General features: G+C 49.6%; 1 protein-coding gene across 1 annotated transcript; it reads left to right on the forward strand.

The window, feature by feature from the left end:
• Window positions 1–9,222: 9,222 nt before the first annotated feature.
• On the forward strand, window positions 9,223–10,611 carry LOC128074885 (G2/M phase-specific E3 ubiquitin-protein ligase-like). Its single transcript, XM_052671182.1, has 3 exons — window positions 9,223–9,371; window positions 9,463–9,569; window positions 9,788–10,611. The coding sequence occupies exons 1-3, from the start codon at window positions 9,240–9,242 to the stop codon at window positions 9,846–9,848; spliced, it is 300 nt and encodes a 99-aa protein (XP_052527142.1). The 5' UTR covers window positions 9,223–9,239; the 3' UTR covers window positions 9,849–10,611.
• Window positions 10,612–18,712: the final 8,101 nt, after the last annotated feature.

Below are 18,712 nucleotides of genomic sequence, written 5' to 3' on the forward strand. Positions count from 1 at the left end.
TTTGGGTTGGACTTACCCTAAAGAATACCTTCGCTGAACCTGGGATGTGGTCCAAAGTTATTTAATAGACTGCCAGCACAATTGCAACTGATAGCAGAATGTATTCTGTGGGTTTGTCTGATGGTCCTGTGCCTCTCCATTAACTACACACTGTGCCGACCTCTCATTGTACCCAGCTAGTCACCACAGCCTGCCTCCCTATCAGACTCCTGCACAAGGAGAATTAATTAAAAGGGAGTTCATTTCTCATTAACTCACTTGTCTGTTAGCACTTTTCCTAGCAGACTTCGTCCTGAGAGAGACAGAACAAGTGCAAATGTGTGAGGGAGATGAACTGATGGTTTCTGCTAGCAGTGAAATACTGAAGACCATGTGCGTGTGAGAGAAATGGGCAGAGATAGGGTGCACAAAGCTGTGATAGTCCATACATCAGAAGAGCACTGTGAAAGTGAAAGCAAACACAACTGAGAAAGGGGACAGCATAGAATCATGTGTTAGAAGGAAAGCAATTCCAAAACTCCATCTTAATTTGCTTCAGACAAATCCTTTCTGCTCTCGTTAGCAGGGAGCACTTGGGAGCTGCCCCCAAGCACATGATGACAACACAACCACTTATGCTACATGCATCAAGTAAGCCACCAAACAACTCTCCCCAGGCAGGAAATCATTGCAGAGCTAATTAAAGCTTGTCACACTGCTGTGCTTGGCTGACCAGCCTTGGCACGGATGAGATGACCTCTGTTAACTGTAGCTGACAATGATCATTGCACCAGGGCCAAATCCTCATGTGGGACTCAAAACTCACTGAGAGGCGGACACAATGCTCAGTACCCTGAAGGTGCAGGTGAAAGGGAAGACATGGCAAACCGGGTCATGCTCATGGGTGGGTCTGGACTTTCCTTGTCCCATAGGTTGAGGATGTTGCCCACTGCCACACACTCTAGCTGGGAAAACATCAGTCAGGGCAGACACAAACAACAGGAAAAATGGGTTTCTATGCAAAAACATCATCAATTCTCTTCTAGAAATCTCCTCCAGCTATCATTCAGTTCCACTGGTGGAGCCTTTCAGAGACAGCTATATTGATACGGAACAAAACACAAAGCTATGCTTTATACTAGTCTTTACAGTATTTCCAGGCCTCCCTTGTACTTGGAGCCCAGAACTGGGAATGACATCCCAGGTGCAGACTCACCAATGCTAAGCAAAGAGGAAGAATTGCCTCTTCTGACTCACTGGTGATAGCCTAGTGCAATTAAGAATAGTGTTAGTCTTCTTAGCAGCCAGGGCGTAATGCTGGATTATATTGAACTTGGTGCTCACCAAGTCTCCTAAGATGTTTTATTTTTAATATAAATGCTTACAAAATAATTTTCTTGCGAGTCACAATACAGAACACCCATAAATTGCTCGGGATCCCCCACACCAGCACACCAGTTCTCTCCAATAAAAAATCTGAATGCACTGACAAAATCATAAGCAGTTAATTAGTGCTCTTCTCACCGGGATTAATTTAACAGGTGTGAGTTGCAGGGCAAATGCTTCACCTGCTCTGTCATTACTGATCACTAGTGTGCAAGTCAAAGTCCATGGAGATCAGTCTGGGGACTTCTGCATTCATTGGGGGTGGAATCTTAGAGAAATTTGGTCTTGGAATCTTGGTTGCATGTGCTTAAGCAAGAGCTGACCTCACCAGATGCAAACAACCCACCCTGGGGCCTCCTGTAGCTGGACCACTGGTGGGTGGGTGGGTGGTGGTTCCTTGAGCTCATGCAGGCTGTTGTGGTAAGGTGAGAGCTTCAGGAATCTTTCAGGGATGAAAGTCAACGTCATTTGACTACAGCAACAATTTTGTAACTCCTGAGTATAAAACAACGAAATATTTTAACCAGTCTGAGAGGGTGCAGGATAGTTTGCAAGACAACGCACAGCAATTAGTGTTTGATACTTCTGAAATAATCAAATTAGTTTGATACTTCTGAAAGATATTTTAAGAATCGTAGAGTCCTTTGAGTTGGAAGGGACCATTAAAGGCTATCTAATCCAACTCCCTTGCAATGCACAGGGACACCACAACTCCATCAGAGCCCCTCCAGCCTGACCTGAGAGTCTCCAGGGATGGGGCATCCACCACCTCTCTGTACAACCTGTGCCAGTGCCTCACCACACCTATCATAAGCAACTTCTTCCTTCTATCCAATCTAAATCTCCCCTCTATTAGTTTGAAACCATTTCTCCTTGTCCTATCACAACAGACCCTGTTCAAGACATGTAAAAAACACGTAAAACCTGTTACTGAGGAAGGGCTCCTGAGAAGCCAGCTCCTAAGAAGGCTGATTTGAAGTTTGTTTCTCAGTGATAGCGATAGCTGAGATGAAAGAAAGCTAAGCTGTCTTTGATATGAAAGCAGGTAAACAAGCAATCAAAGGGAAGAATGTAGGAGGGAGGCAAGGGGTGCTTTGTTTCTCCCAGGGAGAACTGTACACAATGTGTTGGTCTCAGCCAGGAGGTTCAGGGTTGCTGCATTTGCTATGTAAGGACTCCAATCTAAGCATGATCAACATCATCTTTTCTAGAAAACACACAGACTTTCATTTTCCTCCCCAAATCTCTGTTCCTATGAAATGTCCTTCCTTTTCCAGGTGTTTTGTTTTTTGTTTTTTAACCTCCAGTATCTTTGCATTGTTTGTTTTGCTAATTATCTTTCCCTGCATCCCTAGGGCTAGGCAATTTGATGCTAATGCTGATACTCTGCCATTGCATGTCAAGGTAACTTGGGTCAGAGACTTTGTTTAATCAGAGCAATGGAATCTCAAATTAATCAGTACCCTTAGCTTTTACCTTACAGGTAAACCAACCAGCCAAAGATTCAGCTCTGTGATGCTTCTCAGGCACAAAGCCACAATACTGCAATGGAAAATCAAGGCCACTTAATACTGATAGGTTTTATTACAGCAAAAAATATTCCTTCGAGTTGGAATTACAACAAAGGCATTCATGTTCTGATCTGATTCCTCCAGCTCAGGTATTATCTCTGGAAGATAAAAAGATATTAAATCTGTGTGCAAAGAATGTCTGGTAAACTGCCAGGTTTCCCTTTTTTTTTTTTTTTCTTTTAATTACTGGAAAGGAACACAGGGAACTCTTTCCCTACCTGAGATCTGGAGCTACAAGCATTTCATGATGATAAATAACTCGAGAAATCATCCTTCCTCTTATCTCTCACAGTTCCTCTGGGTTCATTTTGATTTTTTTTTAATTTTTTTTTTTTCCTTAAGAGCAAATCCTGAGTAGCTAATAAGTAGGGTAATAAAAAGAAATCAATGCTCCATATCCAAACTGATGTACTTGCTGCTCTAGGCAATATTTTTTGCAGTAACGCCTTTTAAAGTTTCAGTTGTCGCTCTCTCTGTTTTGTCTTTGGTAACAAATATAAAGGAGAAAAAGTAAAATCAGGGTGAAAGGTGGAGTGTAAAATGCTGGGACATAGAGAAGTAAAGGTACAGGGCACAGTCCCTGCAGATGGGCTAATTGGGAGGCAGCAGTGGTCTGTAATAGGCACTGCTTTGCAAGTATAAGAGTTTCACTTACCCCCCCATCCTAGCACCATACCTGTGTTTTATGTCTTCATCTGTTCCAAAGGTGTCTTCGGGGCAAACAGCTGCTTTATATCCTTATCAATGCCATTGACTGAGTGCTGTACATTTCAGCTTTGCATTCCTTGATCCTCAGTGCTTGCACAAAGTATTTCCCAATGGTTCAAGAGGGAACGGCCCCAAGTTGCACCGGGGAATGTTCAGGTTGGATGTTTGGAAGCATTTACTCTCATACAAAGTGATGAGGAATTGGTACAGGCTGCCCAGGGAAGTGATGGAGTCACTGTCCCTGGATGTTTCAAGAAAAGGGCAGATGTCACAACGACTGACATGGTTTAGTGATACAGTGGTGATGGGCTGATAGTCAGATTGGATGATCTTAGTGGTAGTGACAACCTTAAGGACTCTGTGATTCTCTAATTCTAAGGCAAATACTCTGGGGCATGAAGGGAGGAGCTCCCATGTGATGTTAAGAAGAGATCCCCATTTGCTGTTGGCTTTGGGCTTGCATTGGTTTTCTACAAAAGATTTTGGGCTCAGAGCACACTGACTAGAAGCACCTACACAGGACCTTAGACACCCACTTTGCTTTTGTTTCGCCTCCCCAAAAACATGCAGCCTGCTGATCTCACGTTCCTCATGCCTGAAGACACACACACAAGGTCACATTACTCTGTCTTGAGACAGTGCCCATCAGCTGCCTTTGTGCACTTTCCATCCTGCAGATAATGAGAGGCACTTTCTTTTAGGCTCATCCTCTTGGTCACGAGCTAAGCTCAGACCAGACTACTGCTTTTGCATGGCTATGAGTGTGCACCAAGCAATAGCTGTGGCTCAGCTGAATTGTTGTAATCTATTCATGGAACTAGCACCAATGTCCTAAGCAGCTGTAACAGCTTGCTTCAAGGACAGCACTTCTTGTTCGACAGTGAGACCATTTAACTTTAAAGCATCTGCTCCTCCAGGCTCCTCTAAGAGCACTGCTTATGCTTTTAGGCTGGTAGTAATAGGCTCTTGACCTCCATTTGGTTCAGAAGTTCTCATTGAGAAGAAATAACACTTCCATGTGGCACAAAGGCTCGGAGATGCTGCATTCAGATGATTCCTTTGGATCAGGGCTGTTTACAGAGCAGCAGGCAATACGCTGAAATGTCAGCCCTCCTTTAGTTTCCTTCCTGCATTTTCATGGGCAGGCATTCCTGACTTTGAACAAAGTAATGAGATTCATCCTGCACATTTGATATCACATTGTCCTCGGGCATTTAAAGGAATTATTTTGCTTTTTTTCTTTTTTTTTCCTCCACAAGAAAGAGACGTGTCACCTCTTTCTTTATCTTTGATTTCACCAAAGGTTCCAATTTGTTCAGCCTATTAAAATCCACCAAGGGAAGGCATCTGAAAACCTTGTTGTGCCTTGCGGACTTCAGTCACAATGGAGTTCACAGGCCACGCTTCCCCTATAATAGAGGAAGAGGTTTAGTCTTGCGAAACCTTGCTGAAATCCATCAGTTTAATTAGGAACTATTTTGCAGGGTTGAAAAATAATTATTGTGCATACAAAGTGGAAATGACCAAAATTGCCTCATTAACATTGATTCATTGTATCCAACATACAATGAATAGAGAAGGGAGACCTGTGATGAATGGAACAGCCTCCACACCAACACGTTCCCCATCCGTTAACAGCTGAATACAGCTCCTTTTGTGGGAGCAGTGGTGCAGAGAGGAGGCAGGGCCAGAGTCAGACAACACAGACCTACACGGTGGTGCCACCTGGCTCCTGTGTATGAACACATAGGTTAAAGATTGCCCAAGGGACCTGTCAGAATCATCCAGAGGCATGGGGCACACAGGCAAAGAGAGAACACCACCCCAGACACGATTCTCCAATATCATAGAATCATAGAACAGTTTTGAGTTGGAAAGGACCTTGGAAGGCCATCTCGTCCAACTGCCCTGCAATGAACAGGGACAACAACAGCTCCATCAGGGTCTCAGAGCCAGAACAAGTCATTGTGCTGAGGGCATGTAGCAACAGTGATAGCAAGATAGCAAGAATCCACACCTCTATCCATGTCTGAATCATGATCATAGAATCATAGAATGCTTTGGGTTGGAAGGGACCTTGAAGATCATTTATTCCCAACCCCCTTGCTATAGGCAAGGATACCTCCCTCTAGACCATGTTGCTCACAGCCCCATCCAACCTTGATGATGAAGAACAGGGTTGGATATCAGAGCAGGTGTAGGATGGTCCAGATGAGAACAGAACTTCTGACAGTGATTTTCAGCCTAGAGCTGCTAAACTCTCCCCTGGGGCTACAAACTCTTGTATAACAGCTGACATGTCTGAGGTAGATGTCACAACTTCCAGGCCTTTAGAGGAGCCATGGACTCCTAGGTAGCTGCACACCAAAGGCTTAAACTGCTCTCTTGGCACAAGGCATTGGAAAATTTTCCCTATCAATTGCAAGGAATAGATGGCCCTCAGAGGTTCCTTTCAGCTTTAAGGATTCTATGATTCTATGATTCTAAGGTGACCTGCCAAGGAAACCAATGTGCTCTCTTGTGCATCCGGGGTTAATAGTACAGTTAAACTCCTCTTTCATCTCCTTTCTGAAATGCTTGGGGAAAAGCCATTTTGCTGATTAGGCACATGAAGCTCAGTGAACTTTTAGCAGGCTGTATGTCAGTCCCTCACAAATGGCACATGCAAGGCAAGTCAGCGAGGAGTCACCTCATCTTATTTTAGAGGCGCAGTACGTCATCTGTTTTACCCTACGGCTGACATCTAAAATGGGTTACAGAACCACTTTAACAGTGGACATTTGTCTTTTATGACTAAAAAAAATGGAGCTGAGAGTGACTCTATCAAATGTAGACATTTGCATTTAGATGTGTGAAGGAAAATGAAGTCAGTCCCAGCCTGAGATGGATGCAGCTGGTGTATAGGCATACAAGGATGCTGTGTAAGGTCAGGAAGACCAATGGCGCAAAACAGTCATGGCTCTGTCCAAGGGGCCAGAAATCCTAGAATCATATTGTTGGATTTGGAAGGAACACTTAAAATAATCAGATCAACTCCCCTGCAGTGAGCAGGGACACCCACAGCTCCATCAGATGCTCAGAGCCACTGAGCTACACCTCCGCTACGAAGACAGGCTGAGGGAGCTGGGCTCGTTCAGCCTGGAGAAAAGAAGGCTGTGGGGTGACCTCGCTGTAGCCTTTCAGTACCTAAAGGGAGCCTACAAACAGGAGGGGAACCAACTCTTTGGAAGGGTTGATAACTGCAGGACAAGGGGAAATGGTTTGAAGTTGAGGGAAGGAAGATTTAGGCTGGATGTCAGGGCAAAATTCTTTACAGAAGGAGTGGTGAGGTGCTGGAACAGCTGCCCAGAGAGGCTGTGGATGCCCCATTCATCCCTGGAGATGTTCAAGGCCAGGTTGGATGGGGCCCTGGACAGCCTGGTCTAGGTCTAAATGTGGAGGTTGGTGGCCCTGCATGTGGCAGCAGGGTTGGAGCTTTGTGATCCTTGAGATCCCTTCCAACCCTGGCCATTCTGTGATTCTGTGATTGAAAAGTCAATTGGAAAAGGGCTATCTGCTTTCATAGTGTGGAAGTGACTCTTTCCTTCTCAGCCATGAAGAGAAAGTATCCTTTCAAAGAAGATCTGCTGCGTTGCCCACGCAAGTGGCAAGGTGTCAAGGGAAACCTGAGGCAATTAGCTGTGCTTCGAGGTAATGCATAATACTGAACAAAGAGGGAAGATAGATATATAGAGATTGGATGTTGGGAGGGAATTCTTGAATCGGAGGGCAGTGATGCACTGAATAGGTTGCTCAGAGAAGCTGTGGAGCTGTTACCCTCTCGCCTGGGAGATGAGGGCCTCGAACTTCTCCAAGGATGGGGCGTCCGCAGCTTCGCTGGGCAGCCTGTGCCAGCTGTGTCTCACCAATCTCGGACTACAGAATTTCCCCTAAAACTTAATCTAATCTCCTAGATTAAAACTACATCAACCCATGTCCTGCCCCTATCAGATCTTGTAAAAAGTCACTCACCACACACACTAGACACCAAATATGCTGTTAACTTGCAGTCTTTACTAGACCCTCCAGAAACCTAGTCCAGACTCAGATCTGAAGTGCTAGCGTGGCACCAGGGCTGCAAGTGTGCCCAAGGGACAGCTGCACTCCAGCATCTGCCACGAGGAGCGGTGCCAGCAGGTTGACGGAGGCTGTCCTTCCTCTCTGCAGCGTGGCAGCACCGGGTCCTCACTCTGTGCTGCCTGCAAGGGCTGCCACCCTCTTGCTCGAGGGCCTGCGCCCACAGTGGGTGTCATAGAGCAGCCATTGCGACGCGTGAAGCTTGGAGCAGAGCAAAGGCTGCCGGGCTCAGGCCAAGCATCAGTGCAGTCTGCTGAGGCACAGAGAGAGCAGGGACTCTCGCAGTGCTCGCTATCAACGCACAATGACGTCCAATGGGAAGAGGAAGGCCTCCTGCACGGAGGAGCCAGGTGAGAGCACAGCATCCCTGTACACAGCTCCCGACGCTGGCCTGAAGCTGAGAGCTGAGAGGGGAGGAAGGGGCAGGCAGGAGCTCCCACACAGGCATGGGGCAGGGCCCCTCTGCTCCTTGGCAAGGGGGCCCGGCTTGGGCCGCGGCTGCCTTGGGCCTGCCGTGGCCCCTTCCCCTCCACTGCCTCCAGCCAGCACGGAAGGCACAGAGCGGGACCCTGGGGACGGCCCTCAGGGACACCTGGCCCTGCCAAGTGCTCACTGCTGCTCACATTTGCTCTCTCCTCTGCAGTGTGTGTGCTGTGTGGCCAGGCAAATGTCGACCTGGACATCTGCGGGCACATGCTTTTTGCGATTGGCCTTCGTGTCCACGAGTTCTGCTTGGTGAGTTCCCCCACGGGCTCCTTCCAGATTCCCGCCGGCGATGCTCCCTTTCTTTCTGTCCTAATGAGATCCTGCTCTTCTTTTCTCTCCTACAGATGTTTGCCAACATCACTTCCAAACCAAGAACTGGGGGCCTGCCGGTTGCTGCCATCACACACAAGGTCAAGCAGGCTAACAAGCAGGTGAGGACCTGTACGGAGCAGGCAGATTTGTGCCAGGAAGGGCTCACACCAGCTTAGTATGGACCCAAGGAAAGCAATCACAGCCCTTCCAACCGCCCCCAGGACAAAGTCCTGCCCATAGGAGATCAGCCCTGTCTCCCAGGCTGCTTTGTAGAGGGTAGCCCAGCAATGCCCACGTCCTGTGCCCTGCCGGAGGTGTGGGGCCGGCCGTGGAAGCCCTGAGCCTGCTGCTGATGGGGCTGCTCTGCTCTTTCCAGCAATGCTGTGTTTGCAGCGAGAGGGGGGCTGCCATCACATGCGCAGAGAGCGGCTGTACACGCAGCTTCCATCTGCCGCAGACGGGGAATGCATCAGCCAGCACTACAGAGAGCACAGGTAAGGGCTGTCAGCAGCAGCCAAGCCTCGGAGCACCTGCAGTTCCACCTGCCAGCGGCCTGCCAGAGCTAGAGGCAGGGCCTGGGCGCTCTTTCCTGGACCTCTGCCCTCCTCGCAGCACTTCTCACCGTGCCCATCCCTTCCATCTTCCCCCAGATCCTTCTGTTGGGAGCACTGCCCTCGACAGATGATTCGGGAAGTTCCAGCAGAAGGCAACAACTGCATCATCTGCCTCGAGCCTGTGGGGGACAGCTTGTCCTACCACACCATGGTGTGTCCAGTGTGCCAGCATGCCTGGTTCCACTGGGCCTGCGTCCAGGTAAGAGCCCTCCCCTCACCCTGCAGGCACGCTTGGCGCTCAGCAGCACCAGGCACTGCTCACGCTCACCCTGCTTATGCTTCTCCTGCAGCAACTGGCACTGAGTGCTGGCATGAACTACTTTGATTGCCCCGGCTGTCGAGACTACAGTGGATTCTCTGAGGAAATGTACATCATGGGGATCCACATCCCACGCAGGTTGGTGTCCTTCTGCCCAGTTCTGCTCACATTAAGGCTGCAGTGCTGCACCTGCCCAGGGACTGTCTCGGCAGGCCTGGCCCTTGGCTGTCGCGTGAACATGTGCCCCAGCCTCATGGAGAAGCTGGAAGTGGAGACGGAGTGGATGAGACGGGATAAGCTTGGATCTTACGCTGGGGACACCAGGGGCTCATCACTTCCCCTCCCTTCTCTTGCAGAGACCCAGAATGGGACAGCTATGAGGCACAGGAACCGCTCCAAGAGAGGCACAGCCGCTGAGATGCCAGCGAATGCCTTTACCATGGAGGCAGAGAGCAGGCAGAGAGAAGGGGGTGAGTTACCGCAGCAGCTCTCTGGGGCTCAGCGGGAGATCTCAGCCTCACCACAGGCTGGGAGAGCAAGGACTGAGCACCAGAGACATGCCGTGCAGGGCACTCCCTGGCCCTCTCGAGTTCCCAGAGCCGGCCAAGAGGACACCATGGCAGCCAGCAAACGCCAGCCCCAGGGGAGCTGAGTGGCACCCACAGATCAACAAGATCTGCCACTTCGAGCTCTCCGAGGCCTTCCAGAGTGCCCGGACGCAGGGGAACATCCAGGCAGCGAGGGCGCACCCACACCCAAAGCCCTCCTCCACAGAGACGTTGGGCTCACCATTCCCACTGCTCACCCCAAAGAGGCAGCGGGAGCCGGGCCCAATGGCGAAGGCTGTCCCAGGAATGAAGCTGCTCCCAGGAACAACTTCAGAGCCAAAGGTCCCCACGGACAGCCCCCGAGTCTACGTACGAGCAGTCGTGTGCCACTCACAGAATGGCCTGGGTTGAAATGGACCACAGTGATCATCTAGTTTCAACCCCCCTGCTATGTGCAGGGTAGAACATGCTGCCCAGAGCCACATCCAGCCTGGCTTTCAACACCTCCAGGGACGGGGCATGCACAACATCCTTGGCAAACCTGTTCCAGTGTGTCACCGCGCTCTGTGGGAAAAGCTGCCTCCTAAGATCTAACCCAAACCTCCCCTGTCTCCATTTAAAACCATCCCTCCTTGTCCTATCTCCCCTACTTACTCTGGTCTTAAAAGTCCAACACAATAAAGATCAGAGATCCCCCTCCCACACATTTGTCAGCTTCATCCTTCCCTGCTTTTTTTTCGCTGAGGCAGGTGCAGGTAGGGACCTTGACGACAGGCTTGTCTCCTCCCCACACCTCACTTCACCTGGCACAGTCCAGGCTGAGCTGGGTTTGGGCCATACCCCCAGCGGGCACTCGGCCCACATTCCTCAAGAACCCAGGGCGCACTGGCAGGAGCAGCCCGGTTCTGGGCTTGTTTCTGGGCTTGGAACGCCACCGTGTTCAGGGTGCACGTCAGTTCCAGGGCTGCTTCCAGCTGCGTCAGAGCCGGGCTTTCCTCCTGCATGCGGGCAGTGCTGTCAGGTCTGAGGGCTGCTTCTGCTCTGGGGATGCTGCGAGCCTCGAGGCGCTGCAGTGCATCGAGTGTGTGCGGTCAGCACAGGGCAGGGCAGGGCAGGGCAGCTCTCTGGGCTGAGCTGTGGCCTCGCCTGCCCAGAGGCCTCCTCCAGCCTGGCTGCACCCACACATGCTGGTGGCCTTGTAAGAAGTGATTGCTGAGCACGTCTCTATCACCTTTCAAATGACAGATCTCTGCTCTCAGCTGCAACGGTTGTTTTTCCTTCCCAGTGTCAGGTACAACGCTTTGGCTTCAGGAGAAAAGCAAACATTGACCAAACACATTGGTTGTTGACCAAACACACTGACCTCTTGTTCAGCCTGGAGAACAGAAGGCTGCAAAGGAGATCTCCTTGCAGCCTTCCAGTGTGGAAAAGGGCATAAGGAACAGGAGGGGAATCAACTTTTTACAAGGGTAGACAGCGAGAGGACAAGGGGGAACGCTTCTAAGCTCAGCAAAGGAGGGTTTAGGATGGATGCCAGGAGGAAGTTCTTTCCAGAGAGAGTGCTGAGGTGCTGGAAGAGGCTGCCCACCGAGCTTGTGGATGCTCCATCCCTGGAGATCTTTGCAGCTCATGGCAACTCAGCAGGCCCTGCAGCCACTGCAACCCTCCAACGCAAGCGGCAGATGCTCCAAGTGCCGTGACAGAGCCTGCAGTTGCTTCAACCCTGGTGATAGGCCCTGCTGTTGTGACGGGCCCGGTGGTTGCTCCAGCCCTTACGCTGTGTGCTGGGGTTGCTAAAAGCCCTGCAATGGGCCGTGCAGCTGCTTCTGCCCTCATGACGGGCCCTGCGGTCGGGACAGGCCCTGCGACGGGAGCTGCAGCTGCTCCGGTCCCTGTGAGAGGACTTGTGGTTCAGCCACAGAACCCATCTGTGCCACTGTCAGACGCCCGTGTTCACAAGACGAGAAAACGGCCTGAGAAAGTCGGCGCATTTGGTAAGGAAATTAACTTTGACTAAGATGGGAAAGGGCGTAGAGGATGAGAACGAAGCCGAGCCATTGCAAGAGATCTGCAGGAAACAGTTCAGGGAGAGGCAGGGACCCGCAGTCCCCTCACAGTGTGCAAGCACAGTGGTTCTGAGGCGCTGTGAGCGGAGCCAGGAGTGACGTGGTCAAATCCTGAACGTACAAAGGCTGTCCTTGGGGAGCGTGGTCAACCAGGAACGTGGCTGAACAGAGCCAGCAAACAGACTGTGGCATGGCTGCTGGCGCAGGCAGGGCGAGCAGGGAAGGCAGAGCCTCCCTGCCCACTAGGGAGACCTCCTCACCCACCGGCTTCCTCCTTGACAACAAACCAAGCCATGGCCTCCACCCAGGAGAAAGCTCTCACCAAAAAGAGCGCAGCTACCCAAACTGAGTGCCTACCCAGAAATACAGCTGTCCAGGTCTCGCAGTGCCTGAGCCTGCTGCTGCCAGCGGAGGCGGCAGAGATACCACCTGCATGAGGTGAGGGCAGGGGGATGGATGGTGTGCTCAGCCTGGTGGCACAGCTCTCGGGGGAGGTGGAAAGACTAAGGAATGCCAGGGAATTGCAATCATAGAACCATTGGGGCTGAAAGGCACCTTTCAGATCATCTAGTTCCAACCTCTGCTATAGGCAGGGATACCTCCCACCGGCACAGGCTGCTCACAGCTCCACGCAGCCTGGCTTTGAATGCTTCCAGGGAAGGAGGGGGCATCCACAACCTCGCTGGGCAACCCATTCCAGTGGCTCACCACCCTCACAGCAAAGCATTGCTCCTAGTATCTAGCCTAAATCTACCCTCTTCCAGTTTACAGCCGTTTCCCCTCGTCCCGTCGCAACATGCCCTTATAAAATGTCCCTCCCCAGCTTTTCTGTAGCCCCCATTCGAGTACTGACGGGCTGCTATAAGGTCCCCTTGGAACCTTCTCTTCTCCAGGCTGCAGATCCCCAGCTCTCTCAGCCTGTCCCCGTCGGGGAGGTTCTCCAGCCCTCTGATCGTCTTCATGGCCCTCACTCCTCTGCAGTGAGCAGCGATACCCACAGCTCCATCAGATTCTCAGAGCCCATCCAGCCTGACCTTGAGTGTCTCCAGAGATGGGCCATCCACCACCTCTCTGGGCAACCTGTTCCAGTTCTTCACTTTCCTTTGTCATAACAAACATTGTCCTTATATCCAGAGACATCCTGGAGGAAGTTTCTGACTGGCTGTGCCCGAGTGCCTCTTTGGATGGATGTGCCTTTTTCAGGCTCTACATGTCACATTCATGTACACAGAAGTGTCTATAAAAATGAACAATTGTACATCAAGGTGCTAAGAAAAGAACTCTTCTGTCCTGTTGGAAACAGGATGGTGTTGTCAGGCCAGTAAAGTCCCTTTCATCTCAAATATCTTTGTTTCCAATTCTTTGCACATCTAATTTTGCACCTCATTGCTCCTAATTGAGTGGTTTTGAAAACCCATCCTGTAGAGCTATCCGTTACTCTGCCACCACCAGTGTCAGAGAAAATAATTTCTGAGACACTTCTGTCCATAAATAATTCTGCTGCCGTGAGGATATCCGCAGGGAGTGTTGACAGCTACCTCATTACTGGCGTATTTCTTGGTTTTCTATCCAGTTCCTTGCTTTCTACCTTCAGCTTCTCCCCAAAAGGAAAGAGCAAGTCTTCCTAAGCAGCATTTCCAGCATCTTCTTCCCAGAGTGGATGCCACAAACAACCATGAGAGCAGCTGTTCCCAGGTTGGGACTCAGCAATGAGACTTCTGGTGCTTGTGTTTGCCTGAGATCGTTCTCAGCATCCAGAATCAGAATCACCAAACTCCTGCTCCAGTCATTACATTCTGCTAATCCAAATTCCACCATGCAGTTTCAGCAGAACGCGTGAGTCTTCATGCTGTTGTGCATCTTTAAACCCCTGCTGTGGTTTATCTCACAAGTTTGGGTGGGGAAAACTGATTTCTGTATATTTGGCCCTAAAACCCATTTGTGAGTTTTGGGGCAAACACCATAACACTGGCTTATGGGGGAGAGGGATGATCAAGATCAGCTTGGTTTCCAGCAGGAAAAGAATCATTACTGAAGTGGGACTTCGGGGATGGTGTTCCTATAATACAATGAATTTATTCACAGCAGCAATTGAACAGAACGGCTCCAAGCTTGCAAGGGAACAAAACTTATAGTCTAAGCTGGCAGTCCAAATACCCAAGCAGCTGCATCATGCAGGCAAACCATCACCTCTTGCTCCCACTTCCCCACAAATCACCACTGTAACACTGACAGCAGTGCAGCATGAATTTAAAGTGCCTACACTGCTTTCCTGCCATGGCAGGAAAGTGCTTGCACCCTCTGGTTCCTCCCACTGTAATATTTAGTCCATAATTAAACAAGCATTGGAGATAAATAGCTGACAGCTTAAAAGCACTTTTTCACACTCTTCTTCTCACTTTGTAAACACAGACCTTACTTCTCCCATAAACTGCAGAGCACAGCTATAACTCACTCTTACCAGCACTGCCTGCCTCTGGCTTTTCTTGCCCAAGTTCCTGCTGTGTGTAATCATTTGGGCTGCCGTTCTGTCTTGAAATTTGCCTTTTTTTAAATCAGAAAATTGCTTTGTCCGCCTCTGAGGATGGATGGAAAGTTCTCTGAGATGGACCTGTTGAAGTACTATCCTAAAGTCAGCAGCATGCTCTGCACAAGGATATGGCTACAACATATGGGCCACCATTTTCAGGAGCGAGTCAGAGAGAAGAATTTGTTGGACTTCTCCAGAATAAATCAGTTTGGATGAAATAATATCATTTTTGTCTTGACTTGGAAACCCCCCCTCTTGCCAATGGAAAACGCTCTCCCAGGGGATGGAGCTGGAGGATGCTGGCACATGGTCAGCTTTGAGGTTTCACCCTGAGCTGCTGGCCCTCCTGAAGCTGCAATGGGCAGTGCTCAAGGTGGGATAGGCTGGACCGTGGAAGGTGCCCGTGGAAGTGGAGCCCTGCCCTGCTATGTGGGGCAGAGGTGCTGCATACAGCGTCCTAGAGCACCATCTGCTGGCACCTTCCCCCAGACGAAGCCTCTGTGGGTTTAAAGGGAGGTGGCCACGGCCAGAACTGCAGAGGGGGTATTGCTGAGAGCAGAGAGGGCTGCTAGCAGCTGGAGGAACCCCACGCTCTCCTGTGGGCCTCCAAGGGAATACGGAAGAAGGGAAAACAGGACAAAGCCTTTTCTTATTGCTGCAGTCAGAGTGAGCAGTGGGCAGGAGCCATCCACACAGCTGAGATGCCAGGGGTGGAGAAAAGCAAAGAGGGTCAGAGCAGGCTTGTTTGGGAAAGCCCACCACCCCAGCAAGGGTTTGGGTCTTGCAGTGTCTCTGATGGGATGTTGCTGGGCTCTACTTGCCCTGTGAGGAAGATTGGCACCTAGGCCCCTTGTGTGTCTGTTAGCATCTATGCTCGGTCTCCCCTTCTAAGATTTTCCTCCTCCAAGATTGACACATCTGAACTAGATGCCTACATGCCCTATTTTGGCTCATTTGCCATGTGACATTCTCAGTCACTTCCCCAAACTTCTTTTTTTCTCCTTTGCTCCCTTTCCATGCATTTACCTTCTACGCCTTATTTTCAAGACTCCAAGTGTTCAAGTCCACCGACAGAAGTGCTTTTCAAATACTGTGCACAACAGCTTGCTTCTTCAGCTCTAAAATAGCCAGCTGTGGTGCTAATCAGTTAGGACAGGTCTACACAAGATATTTTTGGATGCTAGATTTCATCAACACCTCCAAGACAAAGGTCTACAGACACTTCACAGTTGACATCTACAGTCAAATTTTGCTTCTGAGCAAAAAGAGCCCTGAAAATAGAAAGGATCACCCTGCTCACGAGGCCAGTGCTCTGTTTTCATAAGCTGCTCACCCTGCTATATCCTCCATCGATCCTATCTCACACCTGTAATTTATACAGGGCCATAATGTTGGAGCATTTCTCTCATTCATGCAGAAAATAGACAGCGTTCTGCTTGAGGGAGGTAAACTTTCTGCGTGTAATAGCAGAGCAGAAATGTCTGGGATGACAGAGAGGATGTATAAGCAGCATATTGATTTTTACGTGCTGCAAATAGCCAAAGGAAGTTGTCTCTTGATACACTTGGACTAACAAAGCACAACACTTGACACTGGAAGCGTTGCTGCCACAAAGCAGAAGAAAGGAATGTAGTCTCTCTGTCTTGGGTGCAGAGCGGACTGAAATTATAAGCCATGTAAAGCTGGTTATGAGCTGCTCATCAAATGAGTCACCAAATCATTATCTATTGAGCCTTTCTGCATTCATCTTCCTGCACTGTGGGAAGGTGAGGAGGCAGGGGCGGGAGGGGTAAGTCCCAGCTCCTTATAGACAGAGGTGGTAAGAACTGCCCCAGGAACCACGGTACATACTGTCACCAACACCAGATCATCCTGAAAGCACAGATGGAGCAGCAGGATAGGAAGAAGAGCACAGAAGGAATGCACTGGACATGGGAGTGGATGGAAAGACCAATGTGAGCCAGCGATGTGTGCTTGCAGACTAGAAAGCCAACCATGCCCTGGGCTGCACCAAAGCAGTGTGGCAGCAGGTTAGGGAGGGGATTGTCCCCTCTATTCTGCTCTTGGACTCCATCTGCAATACTCTAGGGCCCCAGCACAAGGACTTGGGGCTGCTGGAGTGGGTTCAGAGGAGGCCATGAAGATGCTCAGAGGCTGGAGCGCCTCTGCTATGGAGAAAGACTGAGAACTGGGGGTGTTCAGCCTAGAGAATAGGAGACTCTGGGGATACTTTATAGTAGTATATTTCCAGTATATAAAGGAGGGGGTACAGGAGAGCTGGGGAAGGATTTTTGTCAAGAGTGTAATGATAGGACAAGGAGTAATGGCTTTGAACTAAAAAAGGGTAAGTTTAGATTAGTCATTGGGAAGAAGTTCTTTACTCAGAGGGTGGTGAGGCTCTGGCACAGGCTGTCCAACCTACGGATGCCCCATCCCTGGCAGTCCTTAAGGCCAAGACTGGATGGGGCTTTGGGCAACCTGATCTCGTGGGAGGTGCCCCTGCCCATGGCAGGGGAATTGAACTGGATGGACTTTAAGGTCCTCTCCAATCCAAACCAGCCCATGATTCTATGATTCTATGATGAAACAGGTCATGGAGAACATGTGCCATTGGTTGGATGAGATTGGACATCAGAGTCAAAAGCACTGGTTTCTTGGTCGCTGGACTCTCTGTTAGCACAGGGGTAGATAACCTCAAATCCATGGATAGGCAACTACTTTCTGAGACCAACAGACTTCTAGGCAAGAAATACACAAAAAAGAACAGATTCAAGACTGTGAACATGCCCGAGATCAAACAGAAGATTCTGAGGCTTTTGGTTCTCCATATCCTGGTTGCACTGGAAGAGGAGGTGCTTCCCTAGAACTGTATCCATTAACATACAAAAGATGACTGATTGATATGGCAGCTCTCCATAATACTGGTATCCCCAGTGGTCTTTGGAAAGGAAAAGTGTTTCCTGACTAATAGGCCTTTTATGTGTTTCATATTAGTTAAATTATGAAAAAGTTATGATAAAAATTTTGGTTTGGTGTTAGGAAACAGAATATAAACTTATCTGTCACTGTTGTTCGCCCATGTAGCTATGCCTACACTATCCAAGGTTTTAGCTGCAGACTCTATTGGCATCCACATTCACTTCTTTAAGTACAAGATCATGCTCTGGTGTTGGTTCTGGTAGGAAAACTTTTGGGGAGCCTAGCTGCCCAAATAGGACCTGAACTCACTGTCAGCTGCTTCCATATATTTGCCATAGCAAAAACACTAGAGTGAGGTTAAGTGTGCAGAAAAAATTGTATGATCAGAACAGGGAAACATACTCCCATTTACAAGAAAGAGAGGAAGGAGGACCCAGGGGAAGTACAAGCCGGAGAGCCTCACTTCTTTGCCTGGGAAGATCACGGAACAGATCGTCCTGGAAGACATATTAAGGCACATGAGGGATGAGCAGATGATCTGAGACAGCCAGCACAGCTTCACCAAGGGAAGGTCTTGCCTGACCCATCTGGTGGCCTTCAGTGATGGACTGACAGCATTGGTGAACAAAGTAAAGGCAGCTGGTGGCATCTACCTGGACCTGTGCAAGGCCTTTGACATGGTCTCCCGCCACATCCTTATCTCTGCATTGGAGAGCTGTGGATTTGAAGGGTGGATTATTCTGTAGTTGGCTGGAAGGTTGCAACCAGAAGGTTGTGGTCAATGGCTCTGTGCCCAGGTAGAGGCAAGATGACCAGTGATGTCCCCCAGGGATCTGTCTTAGGACTGGTACTCGTTAACATCTTTATCAGTGACATACCTGATGGGACTGAGCGCACCCTCAGCATTTTGCTGATGACACCAAGCTGAGTGGTTTGGTTCTGCCCTCATGAGGCCTCATCTGGAATACTGCATCCAGGTTTGGGGCCCCCAATACAGGAAAGATGTGGAGCTTTTGGAGAGGGTCCAGAGGAGGGCCATGGAGATGATCCAAGGCCTGGAGAACCTCCCCTACAAAGACAGGGTGAAGGAGCTGGACTTATTCAGCCTGGAGAAGAGAAGGCTGCAGGGAGAAGTCACTGTAGCCTTCCAGTATTTGAAGGGAGATTATAGAGAGAATGGAAATCAGCTTTTTACATGGGTAGATAATAATAGGACAA

This window comes from Tympanuchus pallidicinctus, unplaced genomic scaffold, assembly GCF_026119805.1.
Source record: "Tympanuchus pallidicinctus isolate F22 unplaced genomic scaffold, pur_lepc_1.0 scaffold11, whole genome shotgun sequence".
NCBI classification, from domain to species: Eukaryota; Metazoa; Chordata; class Aves; order Galliformes; family Phasianidae; genus Tympanuchus; species Tympanuchus pallidicinctus.

Coding starts and splice junctions, on each gene's coding strand:
- LOC128074885 (XM_052671182.1), top strand. CDS start 9,240: ATGATTCGGGAAGTTCCAGCAGAAGGCAACAACTGCATCATCTGCCTC. Junction 9,372..9,462: donor TCCACTGGGCCTGCGTCCAG/GTAAGAGCCCTC, acceptor CTTCTCCTGCAG/CAACTGGCACTGAGTGCTGG. Junction 9,570..9,787: donor GGGATCCACATCCCACGCAG/GTTGGTGTCCTT, acceptor CTTCTCTTGCAG/AGACCCAGAATGGGACAGCT.